Raw genomic sequence first — 23,088 nt, 5'->3', positions numbered from 1 at the left:
TGTTTCTATTGTTATGTAAAGCGTAGATAGCATTCTTTGACACCACTCAGTTTAACTGTCCCACAAAAAACAACTTATAATTATAGATAGTCCATTCAGTGCGGAATAACATCAACCATAGGGACCTCGTTCTGGTTTTGATTTCAAAGTAATCTTGAGCAAGACTCCTTTGAATTGGAATATGAGTCAGCATTTAGCAAAGCTGAGTTTAAACCTCTACTCCAGATTCTGAGTGACAGAGAACTTCTAAATAGGGCACTGTTTGTTCATAGTTTTAGGTATCTGTGATTTACTTGGCTTTGTTAGACAATAGGGGCTTTGGTTCAGTTATATTTTTAACATTCCTTAAAATAAATCCGAGTGTTCCCATTTTTGATGTGGATAAGTATGGTGGAGGAAATGAAGTTACAAGTGCCAGAGTATCCAGGGATTATGTGCCGGGCTTTGTGCTGGATTGCCCTGGTTAATATTTTTTTGGTTACACGTAATAGAAAGTGGCTCTGGCTAGCTTAAGGGGAAAAACTGAGTGGCGCTGGCATATTAGAAGAATATTTGGGTATCTCACAGTATCCAAGATTCAGGAAAAACACGGATCAAGAGACTTCTGGCCTTGGAAGTAGAGTTCATGTCTGCGTCCCTAGGGGAAAGTAATTGAAGTGTGTCACCACCATATGACAGGAGGTGCAGCTAGGGTCAGATCTTCATCTGTTGATTAGTCAATCAAGGTCAGAGAGGCAGAATTATATTGTGTAGCCAGTTGTTTGTGGGCAACCACACCTGTATTTTCTGGGCAATTCTCAGAGAAAGAGGAATTACTGTGAACCTGTGGCCACAACAGCCAGGTGTACTATGTGAAGTATTTTATAGGCTTAATTTAATTTTCACAAAAAGCCTTTAAAATCACTATTGCTACCTCACAAATGAGAAAACTGAGATCAAATTGGTTAGGCAAGTTGTCCAACATTTCACAATTAGAATGTGGCACAGCTAGAATTCCAACTAGGTTTACAAAGGGGGATTAGTCTTCTTAATATGATAAGGCTACAGGGGATAGAAACTTCCAGATATTTTCTCATGGAGAGAATATCAGGTATCTCCATAGTACTAGAAGGAGTAAAACTGCATGTTGAAAGCTCAGGGGTTGAATTCCAAGTCCATCCCGTCACCATAGGCAAGTAAACATTTAAGTCTCTGCACTAATAATCATGAATATATCATCTCCCTCACAAGGTTATTGAGATACGTGAAAATACTTGACACAAAGCAGATACTCATTTTTTTTGGTGGGGGAAAGAACTTTTCTATTAATGAACCCTCAAGCATGCTACTAAAAATGGAGTTACAGTTTGATAGTGGCTATAGCCTTCAAAAAATCTAATGGCTCTCTTACGCTCAACCTTTCAAGATGGTGCCTTATTCACGTAAACATAAAGGTATGAAATGCTACATAAATAGGATTAAGGAAATCATACAATAGGCAAAGAAAGTTTTAGATACAAAACATCTGACTACTTCTCTTTGAGACTTTGGACTCACATTTCAGGGACAAACACTAAAGGAAATCATACAATAGGCAAAGAAAGTTTTAGATACAAAACATTTGACTACTTCTCTTTCAGAATTTGGGCTCACCTTTCAGAGAAAAACAATACTTAATCATCTAATTCTCTTAGTGAATACTACCTTAGATTGTCAATGTCTCTTTGACAACCAGAGCAAAAACAGAATATAGTTCTGAATGTGGAAATCTATAACTTGAACATCATTGAAACGTACTAGCTAATTCAGTTTGGAATGATTAATTTATTCAAATAATGAATTCCAAACCCAGAGGATTATTCTCAGTTATCTTTAAGGGCAGCTCTGTGGGAAAAAAAGCACCACAGCAATCCAAGAGTTTCCTATTGTGCATAGTGGGTGTTCTGCCAATACTCATAGACTGATCAGTATCAATTTGTTCCAAATTACTTCAGACAACAATTAGTCTACGTCAACAGCAAAGTTGGAACCCTAAATGGAAGAAGAAACAAATCTTTCTGTGGTGTTAGGAGATGAAAGAGAGGTGTCGACTATTATATTCTCTTGATAGTTCTATCTCTGGATCTGAGTCTCTCTGGATATTGGTTTCTGAACTTCTATGATTCATTTTCATATAAATCCTATAAATCCTGAGTAACTTGTAAAATATCCTATCATTTAAAATTTGGTGACAAAGAGCCAAGTGGTTTTAAATATGACCATAACATTGTGTTATTGGCTTTTTCCTGAATTAAAAGCGCCCTACAATTTTTACTATGCTGCATTTCAAGTAAGTGGCCTGCTTGCTTTAATTTCTTATTTAAATTTGTAAGAGAAAACTAGTTATTCACATTTATAGACTTTTTAGTAAATGGGATTGTAAATATTCAGGGTAGGTATATATTAAAAACATCATCATCCATGGATATATAAGTTTGAGTAAGAGAAAAGATTTAAAAGAAGAATTTTAAAAAAGGATAAAAAAGAAATATAATAACCAAATAAGTTTTTGGAACTCTTTTTATTACACTGAGAAATCCCAGAAAAGTACAAAGCCAATGAAAGTAGAAGCATTTCAGAAAAGAAGACGAAAATGTTTGGATACATTTTAATGACATTTAGTTTTGATGTTAAAAAAATTCATGATTTCCCATTGAAGCACACTGTTCATGAATTAAGTACATTCCGAAGTACTGGGAAAGAATTTCATATCTCTGATATTTGAACCAGAATTTGTATAAATTGTTATGTTATATTCTCTTTCTAGAGATTAAGTTTGCAGTATGATTCATTTAAAACATGACTTTATTGATTCATAGTGACTTTGAAGAACTAAAATAGGAGATAAGCATATATCACACACATAACCCTTTAAGTGGAACATCAGATCAAAGTTGAATTAATATAATAATTGCTAGTATTTTCAATTGTTACCAATACAAATAGATCCTACTACAGAAAAGAAGTTTGGTAATATCAGATTGAGATGTTGAAATCCATGCTTTTTTTTAATCTTAAAATCAAATAAATGTATGATTACATTTTAGAATCTTATTAAGAGTCACTGTGAGGCAATAAGTAAAGATATTTACTACTTTTGCCAAATACAATAGGCCAACAGAGGCTATGACGTTTAATTAATTAACTTTTGGTAACGTGGCAATTTTCAAAGGCTTTTGGGTCACATAATACTTTCTGTTGCTGCTGCTGCTGCTACTATTACTACCACCACCACCACCACCAAAATAATAGTAAATGTAAAGGAGAAAAAAAAAGAAATAAATTAGATCTCTTAATAGTTCTAAATATTGTTTGGGGGAAACCGATTCTCTAAGGTTTGGAAAGAAAAAAACATCTTTATAATTCACAGCATGTATTTTAGAGTTCTAATGATTTACCAAGTGTGGTTAGCTTGTCATGTTCTCTTTATTCAATGTCAACTGGTTCTGTAGCTATCAAAGCACTTAACTGTTTCTGAGCACAGGAGAGGAACAGTTCCAAACTGGACAGGCTTCTTTGGCGCATGACTTGATCAAGCTGTTGATTTTTTGTTTTCAAGAGAGAGAGAGAGAAATAGAAAAAAATACACTTAGTTGAGGGATAAAGAATATTATGTCACTGAAGCCCACTAGAGAAACTTTTTCAGATGACGATTTATAAAATAAAAAAGTGCTTTAAACTCAGAGACAATGTAGTCACTATTTCTGGGCTATTATCTAAGGTGAGATGATAATTATTATAATTTTATAATTGATGTTAGTATTCAGTTATTGGATAAATACCATAAATTTGATCACAGTAATTTAAAAAACTATAAAATAATATAAAATGCTAGTTCTTAATGAATATACAGATCAAATATCCACAAAGACCATATAAATATAACAGATGCAAACAAACCCAAAAGAAATACACAGTACAGAAAAACAGCATAATTACATCCTGCATAGGGTTTAGTCGGACAAAAGACAAGTGAGGACATGAACAATTTTCTGAAATCAGAGGAAGTTCTTGGAAAAAGTGTACTTTAAGAAATATTCAATATTGTTGAAACTTAATTGACTTGGTTTTCTGCTGAATTAGAGATTATTTATTAGGATTGTTTTACTGTTTCAATAACAAGTTATTATAGGAAACAAATCAAGAAGTTTAACAATAAAAGTCATACGTAATAAAGAACTTTCTGGAGGGTCAGGATTATTGACTACATAAAGAAAAGATTTGTGTGCAGCAGCCATGTCTTACCCCACTGTGATTACGATTCTGAGACGGCATATGCTCCTTACGCTTACCCGCGCAACTATGCTATGCACACAGGAGATCCCAAGCAGGATCTGGCCTCTGAACATCAGTATGAATAGCAGACCTATCAGGTGATCCCTCGAGTGATCAAAAACTTCATCCAGTATTTCCACAAAACCCTCTTGGATTTGATTGACCAAAAGGTATATGAGCTGCAGGCCAGTCAAGTCTCCAGCCATGTCACTGACCAGGAAGTATATGAGAGCCAGGACATCTATGAAAACAACTAGATGGAGTTGAAAGAAAGTTTCTTCAAGAACACACCTTGGCCTGAGGCTGAAGCCATTATTCCACAGGTTGGTAACAATGCTGTCCTCCTGATTTTGTACAAAGAATTGTACTACAGACACATATGTGCCAAAGTCAGTGGGGGACCCTCCTTGGAGCAGAGGTTTGAATCCTATTACAACTATTGCAATCTCTTCAACTATATTCTTAATGCTGATGGTCCTGCTTCCCTTGAACTATCCAGCCAGTGGCTCTGGGATGTCACCGGTGAGTTCATCTATCAGTTTCAGTCATTTAGTCAGTACCACTATAAGACCACCAAGAAGTCAGAAGAGAATATGACTTCTTTCGTTGATTTCCCAAAATCTAGAACATTCACAGTACCCACAATGTCCTCCACTCCGTGGTAGACAAGTTCAACATCAATTGGCAGTTGGAAGTGTGCACAAGTGGAGGTGACCCTGAGAGTGTGGCTGGGGAGTATGGACAGCACTCCCTCTACGAGAGGTTTGGCTACTTCAGCCTGGTGGGGCTTCTGCATCTGCACTCCCTGCTGGGGGATTACTACCAGGCCCCCAAGGTGCTGGAGAACACCGTTTCCCCGAAAATAAGACCTAGCTGGACAATCAGCTTTAATGCGTCTTTCGGAGCAAAATTAATATAAGACCCGGTATTATATTATATTATTACATTACATTAAATTACATTATATTATACCCGGTCTTATAGTAAAATAAGACCAGGTCTTACATTAATTTTTGCTCCAAAAGACTCATTAGAGCTGAGTGTCCGGCTAGGTCTCATTTTCAGGGAAACACGGTATCGAACTGAACCAGTAGAGCATGTGCTCCGTGTGCCCGAGTGCCAAATCACCATATACTATTATGCTGGTTTTGCATACTTAATGATGTGTTGCTACCAGGACGCCATCCGAGTCTTTGCCAGCATCCTCCTCTACATCCAGAGGTCCAAGAGCAAGTGTCAGAGGCCCACTTACAAGTGTGAGACAATGAACAAGCAGAACAAGTACGTGCATACGCTCTGACCGGTGCCCTCACCATGTAGCCCATGTGTACAGACGAGAGCACTCCCCTCCAGCTTTGGGAGAAATATGGGGATAAGATGCTACGCGTGCAGAAAGGTGACCCACAGGTCTATAAGGAACTCTTCAGCTATTTCTGCCCCAAATTCCTGTCGCCTTAGTGCCCAACTATGACCATGTACACCCCAACTACCACAAGGAACCCTCCTTGCAGCAGCTGCAGGTGTTTGCTGATGAAGTACAGCAGCGGGCCCGGCTCTCAACCATTCGCAGCTTCCTCAGGCTCTACACCACCATGCCCATGTGCCCATGGTCAAGCGGCCAGCTTCCTGGACCTCACAGAGCAGGAGTTCTGGATCCAACTCCTTGTCTTCAAACACAAAATGAAGAACGTGGTTTAGCCCAGTGGCATCTCTGCCCTAAATGACGAATTCCACTCAACCTATAAGGTTGACTTCTACAACGATAAGGACATGATCCACATCGCAGACACCAAGGTTGCCAGGCGCTATGGGGATTTCTTCATCCAACAGATTCACAAATTTAAGGAGCTCAATTGAACTCTGAGGAACGTGGGACCGAGACCCTAAGTACATTCAAACTGACATTAGTTAGGAATCTATTTTGATGTCTTTGTTGGTGGGGAGTATTTTTGCCACCATGAAGTCTTTACCTAGCTCAGTCTCAGCCAGTCAACTGAGAAAGTTTATTTGAATCAAGGACTAAAATGCTTTAAATAGGTCTCAGTAAAGGGTCTTCTTTGGAGGTAGAAAAAAAAAAAAAAGACGGTAAAGAAAGGATTCTAACTCTTCTGTCCTAAAAAGTGTCTTATGGTATATAATGAACCAATGAGAACACATTGCCTACAGTTTACAGAACAGTGAAAGAACTCAAAAGAAAGCCACATAAAGTCTATTTCATAATATATACCTGCCATACATATTTATGTAAAACTTGACATATTCTTTCCACAGTTCCCACCAACATAAAAGAAAAAAAAAAGACAAATCCAAATGAGAACTCTGTATTAAACTACACTACTATAATCCACCGATATTCAAAATGACTGAAAAACTGAAAGATTAAAATTTTGACGTAGCCTCAGAATTAATAAAAAAAGAATGCACTGTCTGTGGCAAAATGCTCATATAAAAAGATTGTACACTACTAAGATTCCCTGAAATCCCAGTACTTTAGGATTTTAATACATGCACAGAAATAGAATTCCTGCTTATCCTTTTTCCTTATTTTTTCCTTCTACTCTCAGATGATACCTTTAGGTGAATGCGTATCTTCTGCTTACAAGTCTCTTTTAACCAGACAGTTCGTCGGATTACAAACCCCAGGTGAGCAGACATGTTGTCTGTTTTGCTGACTACTATCTCCCAGCATGTACCATGTTTCCCTGAAAATAAGACCTAGCCAGACAATCAGCAATAATGCATCTTTTGGAGCAAAAATAATATAAGACCGGGTCTTTTACAATAAAAGTAGTAAAATAAGACTGGGTCTTATATTAATTTTTGCTCCAAAAGAAGCATTAAAGCTGATTGCCCGGCTAGGTCTTGTTTTCGGGGAAACATAGTAGAAGAGGGTCTGACACATGTTATACACTCATAAAATATTTGCTGAGATTGAATGAATATTTAACCCTAATATAGCAAGGCAATTACTAGGAAATGATAGATGCACTTTCAATTCTAGAAGTGAAAATATGTAACCTAACCTAAAAGATATGTAGGGATTAAAGTTGAATTTTTTAAAGTTTTATTTTAATATACGTAAAACAGATTGAAATCTAAACATTTGCAGTTTTTGAAATTATTTCGCATTTGGTCCAAATTCAAATATTACAGAAGAGTGTACTAACACCCAGTTCTAGTCCATTTCCAGTGGTTTCTGTCTACTTTTGGATGGTTTCAAGCATTTAAAGATAGGTTTTTAAAACAAAAAAACAAACAACCCAATTGAAAAATGGGCAGAGGACCTGAAGAGACATTTCTCCAAAGAGGACATACAAATGGCAAACAGACATATGAAAAAATGCTCAACATCACTAATCATCAGAGAAATGGAAATAAAAACCACAATGAGATATCACCTCACCCCAGTCAGAATGGCTATCATCAACAAGACAAATAGTAACAAGTGTTGGAGACGCTTTGGAGAAAAAGGAATCTTCATACACTATTGGTGGAAATGCAGACTGGTGCAGCCGTTATGGAAGGCAGTGTGCAGGTTCCTCAAAAAATTACACATAGAATTACCATATGACCCAGCAATCCCTTTCCTGGGTATCTACCCAAAAAATCTGAACATTTATACATAAAGACACATGTGCTCCAATATTCATTGCAGCTTTGTTTATGGTGGCCAAGACATGGAAACAACCAAAATGTCCTTCGATAAATGAATGGATAAAGAAGTTGTGGTATATATACACCATGGAATACTATTTGGCAGTAAGAAAAGATGATATAGGAACATTTGTGACAACATGGATGGATCTTGAGAGTATGATGCTAAGCGAAACAAGTCAGACAGTAAAAGCAGAGAACCATATGATTTCACTGATATGTGGTATATAAACCAAAAACAACAAGAGAACAAGACAAACAAATGAGAAACAAAAACTCATAGACACAGACAATAGTTTAGTGGTTATCAGAGGGTAACGGGCAGGGTGGTAGATGAGGGTAAGGGGGATCAAATATATGGTGATGGAAGGAGAACTGACTCTGGGTGGTAAACACACAATGGGATTTATAGATGATATAATACAGAATTGTACACCTGAAATCTATGTAATTTTACTAACAATTGTCACCACAATAAATAAAAAAAAAATTCTGACCCATGAACAACAACAAAACGGTAGGTTTTTAAAAATATTTTGTCCAGATCTTATAATTGTTAACTATAGAGAGTTGACACAATCAGTTAGTTCCACTGCCATTACTGGAAATTTTCCCTATCTCATTTTTAAGAAATTGCTTACTTGTACTCCATGATTTATTTAGCCATACTCCCATTGATAGACATGTAAATTTACTGCAATTTTGTCTTGTTTCTGAAGCACCGAAGAAATTCACAATCTGAGTGCACTCCCTCCAAAAGACAGTTTCTCTTGGACAGATTCTAATACTTGGAGTTTCCAAGTCGTAAGATTTGCATATTGAAAACTGTGATAGATATTACCAAATTACTTTCCATAATGAGAGTACCAATTTATGAGTCCCGTCTGCAGTGTATGAAAAGACCAGTTTGCCCTGTTTTCTCCTTTTAATGGTTGTGTGGTTTTGCATTATACGTTTATAATTTAATATACAGAGGGTGCCAAAAAATGTATACACATTTTAAGAAAGGAGAAGACTATTAAAATTATAATACTCATATATACCAATAACAAAAGATGAATACAAGTCATGTGTATATATATTTTGTGCATCCCCAGAATATATACATATATACATAATGGATATTTTATTATTTATTTTAAAATTATTCTATTATTAGACATTTGGATTGTTCTAAATCTTTGCTATTATAATCAATGCTATAATGAACACTCTTCAATACAGACCTCTGTATACTTATGCTAGTATATCTTATAGAAATTGATGGAGCTAAAGAATATGAAATCTCCAATGTTACTTCTATAATAAATCAGGTTTTCATACACACATGAAATCTGTCTTTGGGCTCCCTATTCTGTTCCCATAGACAATTCACCTATCCCTACAGAAACATAGTGCTGTCTTAATAACTACAGCTTTATAATAAATCTTAATACATCACGTACTAACAACCATATTACCAAGCATTCCGTCAAATATTTCAGATGACTATCAATTAGTGAACATGTGTAATAAAATTTATTTAATTTAAAAAGGAAGTGATCAGGCTAGAGATTGTATACTACATTTGTTTTTCATAAAGCACAAAACCCAAGCAAATTTCAAAAGCATATTCTTTTGAGTTACATCAATAGGCAATCATTTCCAACGCAAGGCAATTATGCAACAAAATAGGATAGTTGTACCTGGAGCTGTATTTGGAGGGTGGAATCAGGCAGGATGAGATATAGACTCACTTTGGAGGTGACTTCCTGGGTGTTTGTTTATTATTATATTTCAAGACTTATGTGTTAGCTAATAATTCAAATTTTATAAGCTCCTTAGAACACGCAGGAGTTCCATGAAAAACAATTTTGACTTAGTATCTTAAAATTTATGAATGTTAGATAAAGGAGAACTTTTCTCCTTTTGAGGGCATATAGCACAAACAATTAGTAACTAGCATTCAACCTGTGATTATTGTGAAGTAACACAAATCATATGGATTTATGCATGCAGAATGAATATTTTGTAATTTTTACAAAAGCAAGGATATGTATAAGGACAAAAAAAGTTTGACAGATTTTTCACTTAAACATACCCAGCACTTTTCTCTTGCTTGTGTTAGGAATCACCTTGGAATTAGTGACTGTAAGATGATGGACATACTGGTTTCAGGTTTAGGCAGATGCAAGGCTCACTTCACTTCTTTCAGCATGCCTCCCCAGAAATGTCTGAATGCAAGACTCCATTTAACAAGCAGCAGCTCAACACTTTAAGAAGCAACAAGGTGACATGGATACTGTATGAGAAGTAAGAAAACTTGGACCATCCCAGTGCTGAGCTTCCAGTTTGGTGCGTCCTTCGGGCATGGTAATTAAGATCATGTCTGTGAGAGGGAACACTTGGAGATCTTTCTCTTAGATGGTGAATTCCTCTCTCTAAAACAAGTACATCAAACTGATGTTCTTGGCGAATTCCTGAATTTCAACAGTTTCTATTTTATTAGGCATAACCTTATTATCCTTTATTGAAGCAAGAAGAATTTTGGCAAAATATTCAACTCTTTCTGCCCCTTGAAGAGTGGGGCTTAGTTCTATATTTGTGGCTTTCATTTCAAAGTGAGTCAAAGATTTGTATTCTGTGACTTCATGTTGACTGTATTATATCCAGAGTAGTGGTGGCAAACATTTTTGGACATGGAGTTTACAGTCTGTTCATAATAGTGTAGTTTTAACTGCTTTGTTTTCCCTACCACTTTCTGTTGCTTCAGCTGCTACTCAGCTCTTTTAGATATCTGAAAAAAACCTGGAAATGCTGAGGTGTCTGAAATAGACACCAGGGCTTTATAAATCTTATTTTTTCCCTCTTTGTTATCTCTGCAGTTTGCTGGTATACTGCTGAAAACAGTTTATAAGCATACTACTTGCTAAAAGTTAATATTTTATAAGCTTACATGGAATAAAAACAAACACATGACTTCCCAGTAATCCCCTATATTAGATTTACCTTTGCATTAGTATTTTATGTTGTAGCAAAAGCAAAACAATTCTAGATGTTAGTTTTCTTTTATTTCCTAGTCATCAAAACACAACATGAAGGATGGTAAATTTAAACTGGTCTAAAGAGCAAAATTTAATGTCAATTACAAACAAATATGACTTATTTTAATGGGATTGTTAAGAATATTGTTTACATCACAGGAAATCTGAAAATCTGATGGATTGCTTTTGAATATATGATACATATATATGTGTCTTATATGATATGTGTCTTATATGATGTTATATCATATAAGACACATATATTATATATGTGTATATATAAGTATATTACATATATAATATATACATTATATATATACATATATATATATACATATATATACATATATATAAAGAATATGCTCAGTACTAATTGTGATTTCAGTATCTTTTGGGATTCTACCAACAAGATATACCAAGAGACATGAAAATACTAGGTTTGTCTTTATCAATGTTACTTTTACAGCCTACCCTCCTGCAAATTTTAAATTTAGGATTCAAACGTGATCTAATTTTTCAAAAAAGCTGGAATGGGTATCTGGAAAATGCACTGATAAAAAGTGACTCATAAATAAATGTTATCAGTTTAAATAATATGTTTTACGGATTCAGTTTTCACATTCACTAACAAGCTCTTTCATGGGTATTGAAGAAAGGTCAAGTATGATCTGGAACTGTAACTACTCAGGCAGATTTTCCAGTTAACGTCATCATATTGGGTAAGGATTGTTTACCTTCTGATAAGAAATAAAAGAGTTCTTTAGTCTCTTATTTATTACAATGCTGCCTTTTTAACACAGTTATTTGGATATGAATGCTTCTCTCTTTCTGATTTTATTATACTGTACCCCGCCCCCAATACACTGAAGCTGTTGTTTCATGTAGATGTTTGAGATTGAGACAACCAATTAATCAACTAATCAGTTGATCAATACAATAGTCATGACTGCTCACTAGTTGTTCTGAGCATTATTGCTCTGAGGTATGGGCAAAAAAAACCAAAACAAGTACACAAGAATGACCTTGTCCTTAAGAGATGTGTAGTCTTTTGAGACACACGCATGTAATAATTAAAAAAAAAATTAGGTGCTGGGGGAGATCACGGTGGGAATGTACAGCAGAGAAAACTTCACAGAAGTGTAACTTGAACAGGCTCTTAACAGTATCAAGAGCATTTCCTTAGACAAAGAGGAACAAGATGTGGAAGAAATTCTAGGAAAGCAGATTAGCAGGAACAAAGATAGAGACATTGCTTAGAGACACTGAGGAAGGAGCCCTGAATCTAGTGGAGAAAGTCTGCTAGGAGTAGTCACACATTCTTTCTTTCACCCATTTATTCAACATTTATTTAGTACTTACTATGTGCCAGGCACTGTTCTAGGCATTAGAAATATAGCGATGAACAAGACAATTCTTAAATATTGTATAATTAATATTTTAGCTTGAGGAGCTAAACAAATTAATACTCTTCAGGTGGAGATCAATACTATAAAAAAACAACAACGTAGGGTAAAGGATTTGACACAGACTGAGGGGATTTCTTTTGGGTAGAATGATTAGAGACGACCACGTGGAGAAGGTAGCAAGGAGGAACGAACCATAAAAAAATATCAGGGAAGAAAATGAAAGACAAATGATAAGTTCAAAATGTGGGTCAGACGACTGGCAATCAATACAAGAATGGAGCGAAAGCAGCAAGGAGTGGGGCTGGTAGGGGAGAAGCAGACGGTGGCCAGAGCAGGTAGGACACTATAGGTCACGGGAAGAGAGTTTTCAGAAGAGTGTGACCATGATTGAAAACTATTACACTTGTTACTGGGAACAACAGATTGTAGGGACACAAGAATGAAAGAAGAAAACAAGGTAGGAGACTTTTAGTCTGGGAAAGAGATAAAGTTAACAAGACTGCTGGCAGTGGAGTCTTAACAGCAGGTGAGATTTACTGAAGGATTCAAAGGGTGAATGAAAGGAAAAGAGAAACAAGAGGTGATTCTTAGAATGATGGTGTCCTTTACTGAGATATGATGAATTGGAGTTGGAGCGAGTTGGCCAGAGGAAAATTAGAATTTTGTTTTGGACATGGTTAGTTTGTTTAATCCTATTAAATATGTCAGAGAAATTGGATATAAGAATTTGCAAATCAGGGGAGAGAGCAGGGCTAGAGATACAAATTCGCAAATCATCTGCATATACAAGGCATTTCCAACATAGGTGAGATTACTGAGGGAATGAATGTACATAAAAGAGAAAAGATCAGAAGACTAAGTTCTGGGGCCCTCTAACACATGATCTGGCAAAGGGGCAGTGGGATATGAGGTCTGATGGATAATTTTTGTAATGGTTGAACTCTGTCCCCCATAAGATATGTTCAAGTCCTAACCCCTGAACTTGTGAATATGACCTTATTTGGAAGCAGGATCTTTGCAAATATAATTAAGATGCACGTTAAGATGAGTTCAGATGGATTAGTGGGGCCTCTAAGTCCAATCACTGGTGTCCTCATAAAAAGAGTCACAGATGCAGGGAAGAGCATCACGTGAAGAAGGAGGCAGAGATTGGAGTGATGTGTCTGTAAACCAAGGAATGCAAAAGATTGCCAGCCACCACCAGAAACTGGACAGAGGCATGGAACAGATGGTGCACTAGAGCCTTCAGGGAGAGAGCGCGTGGCCCTGCCAATACCTTGATTTTGGATTGCTAGCCTCTAGGACTGTGACAGAATACATTTCTATTGTTTTAAGCCATCTAGTTTGTGGTCCTTTGTTACAACAGCCCTGAAAACTACTAATGATGGTTTTTCCAGATTGTTGAGGTCCTTATATACCAGGCTAATGTTTGCTACAATGTACAAAACATTTCTATGTAGCAGGTGTTCTGTTTAAAAAATCAATAAATAAAAGACTTTTTAGTCAAGTATGAATGTTTAGGAAATGCAGCATTAAAAGGCTTCTTTCCAATAGAACTTCTCAGAGCATTTGTGCTTGTAAGCATTGCAAATTGCAAAAATGGCTATATTGTATAGATAATATTTCTCAAACTTTTAAACCTTGAGTCATGTGTATGTGTTTGTGTATACAGCATAATTTGGAAAATGCCCCACAAATAAATTTCTCTTGAGAACTGCTCTAGACTAAAAACAAACTGCAAATATATAGAGAAAACTACACTGATTAGGTTTTCTTTTAATAATAAGTAGTCATGAAATTTTAATGGTAAGGGATTTTGATACTGCTTAGTCTAACATCTGTATTTTACACTTGTGGAAAGCTGATGCTTTGAGTGGTTAAGAGACCAATTTCAAAAACCTTACATGTTCTCCTCAACTTAAAAAAAAATACACTCCTTTAAATGTATTAAATGTATTTACATGTATTAACCTGAGTTTATCTTTGCTTAAGAAACCCCACAATATAACAAGTAGATTCTATGGCCTCGCTAAATTTTTGACAATGAAAAGCTGATACATCCCTGTGATACCAACACTACAGCCAGAAAGGTGCTGAAAACTATTCTGGGTGAGATGATATGACTACCCTTACTCTTGATATACACATGATGGAAGTGGATTATGGATCAATTTTAAGACTTAATATATGAACATAATTGTAATGGCCTGGTTCATTTTATGAAATCATCACAATAAGGGCAGATATACTTGAAGAAGAGCAAATTATTCTTGAGTAGTGATTATTTTTATTATAACATTTAAACATATTTCCTCTAAAAACCAGCACATTTACTTTTCTCCTGTATCCTCAAATTCTGCTTCTCATCATTTCACCCTAAGAAAATTTAGACTTACCTGTAACATTACCAGTTGGATTAATGGAGGCTCTATAGTATCTGTTTTATTACTGGTACACTAACCATAAAGAGTTTCTCTTCTAAAACAGTCTTTTCTTTATATTTTCAGACAAGTAGATTTGATTGCAAGAGGAATATAGTGTATATAAAACCAAAGCTTAGACATGAAATCCCCTCTTTGGGAATATAATTATGCCATTATTGTAAATCATGTTGAAAGAGGCTTTGAACCAACTTCAGGATAATAGTGTTACATAAAATACACGTTTCGAATGACTCCGACCAAAAGATTCAATATAGACTGGGCAGGGGTTTGAACTAAGGCAGTGCCAGTGGCCTCAACTTTGAACTTCAGAAAATGTCGGCTTCACTAGCTCTTTATAAGCATATTTACAGGCCATCATTCAGGTCCCATGAAGACTTTCAATCCACAGTTCACATCTCCTTTTTTCTCCGAGAATACATTTCTACTTTAAAGTATATTTCAAGTGTATCTGACTATCTAGTTTAAAAAATGTCAACATATAAAGAAGTTTTGTAATTTTCTAGCACGCACGAGATGAATTACAGATGCTCTTTTGGACTAAATGACAAACGGGTATAAAGCGTCTTAAAACCTATTGGCCACAACTTAAAAATCGTGTTTTTATTTGCCTTGTTTTGTTTTAAGATGTCTTAGGATAAGCAAATTCTCTGCTTTTGAATCATCTAAAATAAGTTCTACATATTTGGGCAGTTCTGCCTTTTTATTCCAAACTACCATAGAATCCACTGGGAAATGGGAATACTCATTTTTGCTCTTAACTAAATCATCTGGACAGAATAAACCATATGTATTCCAGACTCTAATGTGCAGGCACACCACCTTGGAATACAATCTTATTCGATATTACAAGTTCAGCAACAGCAGTTGGCCAGGAAAGGATTAACACTAGTAGTGAGTGAAGATTTTACTTGTGTCTGATAGAAGCACTAGACTTGCTAGTATAAGCTTCCATATGTGAAGTTTAGTGAATTTGAAAATAATTTTGGTAACAACAGCTTTACTCCCAATTCAGACAATTTCCAAAGAACATCTAAAAATTTCCAAAACATTTAAAAAAAGAAAGCTTTAGATTTAGGGAAATTTTAGAAAAGAAAGTGAAGGTAGATGAAATTGTATAGTAGTTGCACAGAAATCCTACCTTAGGGCTTTGATCCAAGGGTTATATTTACCTATTAATAAGTTCCATATCCTACTTTCTAGAGTTTAATGGCAAGTAAAGACCTTATCTTAAATATAAGATGATTGTGGCAGGGGAGACTAACTGATTTTGATATGACATTACACATAAAGTATTTAATACAATTTGTTACATGCACTCAAACTATGAACACCTTTTTCTACATTATTGTTTCAAGATCTTATCTAGTGCAAATATTGCAATATGTAGGATGGCCTTTTGGAAATTAAAATAAAGATCCCAAACATATATTGTTACCTAACGAATTGTTCAAGTAACAAACACAAACTCTTGTTGTATTTTTATCAATTTGACTTTTAAAGATTTTAGCAATTCTTTTGTGTTGATCTAAGGAATGATACCTGCCAGTTACTATCTATCTTCCCTTTTGATCTTCAGCAATATAAATATTATCTTATGTTGAAGTAGAAGAAAGAAAATTACATGACTTCTTGTGTTTTTGTCTTGCAGTGCTACCTTAAAATTCTCAAATAGCAGATATATTTTTCCTTATATGTTTCAATCTACAAAAACAGGCAAGGGACTGTCCACACGGCTTAGTTTTGAGCTCTCTGCGCACATATGAGTATATTGAAATTGATTAACAGTGCATGATGAATAATCCTGCAATGCTGGATTAAGTCTGGCCTTTTCTTGTTTTGAGAATAGTGTTAACTAATTCTTGATTGGTTGTGCTTGCTACCTGCTATGCACAGGTGAACCTCCTTATGTGTTATTAGTTATCTATTACTGGGTAACAAATCTCCACAAACCTAGTAGTTGAAAACAACAAATATTTGTCATCTCAGTGTTTGTGGGTCAGGAAACTGGGTGCTGCTTAACTGAGTGCTTCTGGCTTATGGTCTCTCCTGAGGGGTTGCAATCAAGTTGTCAGCTGGGCTGTAGTCCACTCAGTTCAACTGGGGAAGAATCTGCTTCCAAGCTCACTCAGTGACTGTCAAAAGGCCTCAAACCATCCACTTCCAACAGAGCTCACGTGAACCTCTGCACAAGGCTGCCTAATATGGCAGCTGACTTTACCCAAAGCAAGCAATCCGAGAGAGCAGGAGAACATGAGCACACCAAGAGCGAGCACCCAACACAGAAGCCACGATCTTGTTATAACTCAATGCCGCTCAGTCCAGCTCAGGCTCAAGGGGAAGAGAAGACAAAAGTGCAGGGCATCATTGGGAAACATCTATTATGTATTATCTCATTTTTATTCTCTTGAAATTCTACGAACGAGGCTACTGAGACTTAGAAATGTTATAACTTGCCCAAGTGGCAGGGCCAGGATTCAAATCCAGGTGTGCACGACTCCAAACCTATTCATTATACCACAATACTATGCTGCCTTCTCAGATAAGAACTTCAGGTATGGCTGGGGGCTTTGGCACAATATCTGTTTTGCTATAAATACGGAAGGGTTTCTTGCATTGCATACACTAATACAAAAACTTGTCAAGTTGCCAAAAGCCCTGTAGATAGTCATTGAAACATGTAATTATCTTGCCTTCCTAAACAGTAGGTTCAGGAAGGTTTCTGTTATATTAACGTACAAATGGTTCCCTGAAATGCAACAGAAGCATTTAAAGAAAAACTGGCACATTAAATACGTCATATAAGAAATCGCTGCCTTAAAGAATCTATAAACGTCAGTGACCGTATACAAAAACAACAGATGACTTCCTTTTAGATCCATAGGACGAAAGGGGCCATGTGTGGTGCGGATCTCACCTTGTGGTATGTTTGAGATTTAGACAATCTGTGCTTCTTACCTTGCATTTCCACTGCTGACACAACTGGCTAAGTTCACAAATGTGAGCTGTGCCACAGCTGTAATGCATACCTGATTCCCATTAGGAAATCCTTAGTATCCAAAATTGAACCAATGGAACAAAGAACCATTTAATCAAATGGAAGTTAGTGCGACTACCCTTTTTTCTCTCATTTTAAATAAACAGAGTTGCTCTTCCTCGTCATTCAGGATTTTACGGTGTATGCTTGATCATTGGAGCCTTAATAAAAAACAATTCCATCTGTCTGGCATATTTTTAAAACAGATTTATCCCACTGAGGGAACCAAGTCTTCTTAAAATCCATTGCTGCCTCCCAGCTGGATTGAGGAATGTAAGAAAACTGTAGGATTTCTGGTCAAGACAGCAGAATAGGTAAACGCTGTGCTCACCTCCTCTCAGGGCGACATCAATTACAATTAAACTACAGAACAAACATCAAAGGGAATTTCCTGAAGTCTCCTGAACCAAAGCCATACAACTAAGGACTTGCAAAAGAAGCCACCTCGAGACTGGTAGGAGGGGCAGAGACATGGAATGGACTAGTCCTACGCCTATGTGTGACCATTAAAAATGGGGAGGCATATCTCAGCTGCGGAGGTGCCCCTCTGAGGAGGGAGGAGTCCCAGCCCCTCCCCAGCCCAGGGTTTCAGTGCCGGGGAGAAAAGTCCCCATAACTTCTGGCTGTGAAAACCAGCAGAGAGACGGAAAGCGTCTGTACTCCCAGGCGCAACTCTTAACAGTACCGCGCACAGACTTACTCGCTGACGGATTCACTTGTTCTGAGCTCCAGCGTTGCGCAGCCGCTGAAAGGTGCCAGGGACAAACGGAGAGGAGTAGAATTATCTAGCCTCAGGGTGAGGGCTGGAGGGGCAGCAGCTAGCTCTCAGATGGAGGACTTGGGGGAAGCCATTCTTCTTTGTTGAGCCCGCCCCCTCCCTGCATCACCATCTAATCTGAGTCACCACCTAATTGGCTACCACCTTTCCTCTGCCTGCTTTACTGATTCTCAGTAAAGGCCATGCCCTAAGGCCAAGCCTGACCCATCTTTCAAACACACCCAACTGGCTTTTCTGTATAAATGGTCTACCTTGGCTCAGCTGTGCACTTTCCTAAAATCTCTCAAAGGTTCACAGAACCCAATCAGCATCTGACTTTGGTGTGTCCCGTACCTCTCGTTGAGCAGCCCTAAGCCAGGCACTAATGACAGCCGGCTTTGGTTCACAGCTTGGTCTCTCCAGGCACCTCCAAGCACAGTATGGGTGGTAGCCATCTCTGGATTGTTTTGAGGCTCTTGCCAGGTGGCCCTGGGTAGGGCACAGACTGTGGCTGAAATTGGCCTGCAGCAGTTCCCCTGCCAGGAGTCCCCAGGGCTGGCAGGTCCAGGGGCCAGACTCAGACTGGGCTGGAGAATCACCTGCCACCTCCAGGGCTGACTGGGCAGGCACCAGAGCCCTGCTAAAGCTAACCATGCTTTAGAGCAGGGGTGTCCAAACTTTTTTCAACGTTTTACCAAGGGCCATATGTGGTAAAATACACAAACAGCCGGTCCACTCACTCGAGGTGAAGTACGTATCGCCTCACCTGGTTTATTTAAGTAAACTAAAAATATTTTTGGAATTTGCTGCGGGCCAATTAACAATGGATTGCGGACTGCAGTTGGCCCGCGGGCCGCAGTTTTGACACCCCTGCTTTATAAGGTCAGCCCCTGCACAACAGCTCCTCCACTGTAGTCACAGCCAGTCCTCACAACCGATCAGTCTAAGGGTCAATCCCTCCCATTGATGTGCAAACAGCAATCAAGTCTCAACTACAATAGGAAGGCACACAACACCCACACAAGGGACACACCTGGAGCAACCAGCTCTGGTGAACAGGGAGACTGCACTACTGGGTCCCACAGGACTCTTACTACATAAGGCCAGTCTACAAAGACCAGGAGGCATAGCAGCCCTACATAGGAAAAAAACACAGGGAGGGAGGCAGGTAAAATGGGGAGACAAAGAAACATTTCCCATATAAAAGAACAGATCAAAATTCTAGAAAAAGAACTGAACAAAATAGAGATAAGCAATCTTCCAGATGCAGAGTTCCAAACACTGGTTATATGTATGCTCAATAATCTCAGAAACAACTTAAATAGAAAGACAGGGAACATAAAAATGGAGATAGAAATCATATAAAAAGAACCATTCAGAAATAAAAACTACAATAACTGAAATGAAGAATATATTAGAGGGAATCAACAGCAGATTAGATGAAATGGAGGTTCGAATTAGCAATTTGGAAGATAAGGTAGCCAAAAATACCCAATCAGAATAGGAAAAAAAAAGAATAAAATAAAAAAATGAGGATAATTTAAGGGGAATCTGGGACAACATCAAGTGTACCAAATTCACATTATAGGGGGACCAGAAGAAGAAGAGAGAGAGCAAGGAATTGAAAAGCTATTTGAAAAAATAATGACTGAAAACTTCCTTAACCTGATGAAGTAAATAAATATATAAGCCTGGAAGTACAGAGAGTCCAAAATAAGATGAACCCAAAGAGGCCAACACCAAGACACAACATAATTAAAATACCAAAGGTTAAAGACAAACAGAGAATTTAAAAGCAGCAAGAGGAAAGCAGTTACCTACAAGGGAGTTCCCATATGACTATCAGCTAATTTCTCAACAGAAACTTTGCAGGCCAGAAAGGATTGGCAGGAAATATTCAAAGTGATCAAAAGTAAGGACCTACAACTAAGATTACTCTATCCAACAAAGCTATCATTTAGAATCAAAGGACAGATAAAGAGTTTCCCAGACAAGAAAAAGCTAAAGGAGTTCCTCACTTATCAAACAAACAAACAGAAACAAACAGAGAACATTTTGATGGTTGCCAAATGGGAGGGGCATTAGGAATCGATGAAAAAGGGCAAAGGATTAAGTAGTAGTCATTGGGATATAGGGTATAGAATAAGGAATATAGTCAATAATATTGTAATAACTATGTAGGGTTTCAGATGGGTACTATATGGGAGGGAGTTGGGGGAAAGGGTGAAAAAGGTGAAGGCATTAAGAACTACTAATCAGTAGTTACAAAATAATCATGAGGATATAAAGTAAAGCATAGGAAATATAGTCAATAATATGGTAATAACTATGTATAGTGCCAGGTGGGTATTAGATTAGCCAGGGGGATCACTTGTTCAATTATATAAATGTCTAACCACTGTGCTGTACAACTAAAGTTAACAGAAAATAATATTGAATGTCAACTGTTATTGGAAAATTTAAAAAGGGGAGAAAAAGGTGAAAGGGAATGAGAGTTTTACATTTCCAGGTACAAAACAAATAAGTCATGGGGATGTAATGTACAGTATGGCGAATCTAGTCAATAATATTGTGACAGCATAGTATGGTATCAGATGGGTGCTGGACCTATGGTGATCACTTAGTTCTTTAGGTATATAAATGCTGAATAACTATTGTGTACACCTGAAACTAATATAATATTGTATGTTAGCTATATTTTAATAAAAATCTTTTAAAAACTCTAAACTTCTTCTTTCTTGTAATAAGCAAAGGATGTTTGCTTTCAATTATGAAAGCTAATCTTGGATATTATTGCCTAAAAACAGCAATAGCCCCTGCATATATAGAAGATGCTGAAAAATTAAACACCTATCAGAGGGTATGAGAAGTCAAGGATTATGGCAAAGTCTTCAAGTTCTCTCCCCAATATCCAGTCTTCTTTCCTTTCTGACCAATAAAATTCCAGTTTAGTTCTAAGAACAAGGTGAATATCCTCAAGCCATCTTTCCTAAGACTCTGTTCCAGCTAGGGGCAGCTAAAGAGATGTGAATGGAAGTTACTGGGTAGGATCTCCAAGAGAGCTCCTTAAAAGCGGGACAGACACCTCTTCCAAATTCTTTTTGCCTTTTTGGTTCTTTCATTCTTCCTTTCTCCTCCATCACAACGTGTTTAGTGGAGCTCCAATCGCCAATATGTAGCCTTAATGATGAAAGCTAATGTTAAAAATAGAAAAGTGCAAAGACAGAAGGATCCTGAAGTCATAAAGGTATGACTTTGTGAAGTTTACGCTTCTTTACTAGCTTTACACTGCTTACCTCTGGGCTTGCTTAGGCCATTGCCATTTCTAGTTTATGTTACTAGGAGGCAAATATAAAACCCAGTGATAAAGGTACAAACTTTATACTATGTGTGTCTACTATTACATCAGAAACAAAAATTTGCTTTTTAGAGTACAAACTCAAGAACTTGGGGATAAGCTCAAAACGATAAGTGAATGAAACAGAAATTTTGGATTGAGTTAAACATTTTAATTTGGGGTTGAAAAACAACTACTGGAATACAATCTCCAGTAACAGCTTAAGAGTATAAGAATCGTAAAAAATAAAATAATCAGAATGATCCGGTTATGCTGATCACACGAACGTATAGGTGTGCAGGTTGCATTGGCAAGTGCTTTTTTTCCTTTTCTCTGATACATAGAGTATTTGCATTCACAAACTAGAAGAGTGAAAAAGAGAAAAAAAACCTAAACATGTTTTAGATAACATATAATTGAGATGGATCTAAAACCATGGCAATGAAATGTTGCCTAACCAAACAAGTTAACTTATGAGGTCTAGAAAAAAATATAAAGTTCCTAATCAATGAACAATTATGAATAATATATATACAATATGATAGTTATATCCCTGGGAAACTCCAACCTGACTTTCAGATTAACCTTGATAAGCAGACAAGACCTGAAGGCATGTATATGTTTATACTGAATCTCCATCAGTTTCACACTTCATTATATGATGCTCATTTTCTATTCACCGTGATTTTTAACAGTACATATATTTTAAGTTGCCGCACATCACTTCTGGAACAAAGAAGTATTTAAACTAATAAATACTTCAATGCAGAGTAGGTAGAACCAAAGACATTCTAATCTAAACCAGAGAGATAGGAAAACTCATCTCAGCAATAAAATAATAGCATTCCTAGCTAACACTGAAAGTGAACTTTTTATATGCCATGGAGTTGTAAGCACGTCACATGTGCTAATCCATTTAATTCCCATAATAATCCTAGGCGAAGTAGGTACTATTTTTATCTCCATTTTACATATGAACAAATGTGGCCCAGAAACGTTACTTTTCTACATTTACATATCTCATAAGTAACAAAGATTGGTTTTAATCCATGAAATCTGATGAAAAAACCCATACTCTTAATCATATATTAACTTCTCTCACTAAGATAAAAATTCTACCTATGCCATGCTATAATGTTA

At 36.8% G+C, this 23,088-nt stretch overlaps 1 protein-coding gene and 1 pseudogene across 13 annotated transcripts in view; one reads left to right on the top strand and one right to left on the bottom strand.

Annotated features, from left to right (window-relative positions):
• Positions 1-2,520: 2,520 nt before the first annotated feature.
• The window catches only part of CCDC91 (coiled-coil domain containing 91), a 438,752-nt gene continuing 418,184 nt past the window's right edge, over positions 2,521-23,088 (bottom strand). For all 13 annotated transcript variants that reach the window (XM_088798604.1, XM_088798607.1, XM_088798614.1 and 10 more), the window contains one exon: positions 2,521-3,555. In XM_088798604.1, the coding sequence (XP_088654730.1) occupies positions 3,445-3,555 (111 nt within the window). In that variant the 3' untranslated portion in view covers positions 2,521-3,444. The remainder of the gene's footprint in view (positions 3,556-23,088) is intronic.
• On the top strand, positions 3,568-7,050 carry LOC109449593 (eukaryotic translation initiation factor 3 subunit L-like; annotated as a pseudogene).

The sequence above is a fragment of the Rhinolophus sinicus genome, chromosome 1 (assembly GCF_057876585.1).
Source record: "Rhinolophus sinicus isolate RSI-liver-muscle chromosome 1, RSI-T2T, whole genome shotgun sequence".
Lineage (NCBI taxonomy): Eukaryota > Metazoa > Chordata > Mammalia > Chiroptera > Rhinolophidae > Rhinolophus > Rhinolophus sinicus.
This window is presented reverse-complemented; position numbering and strand designations above follow the sequence as displayed.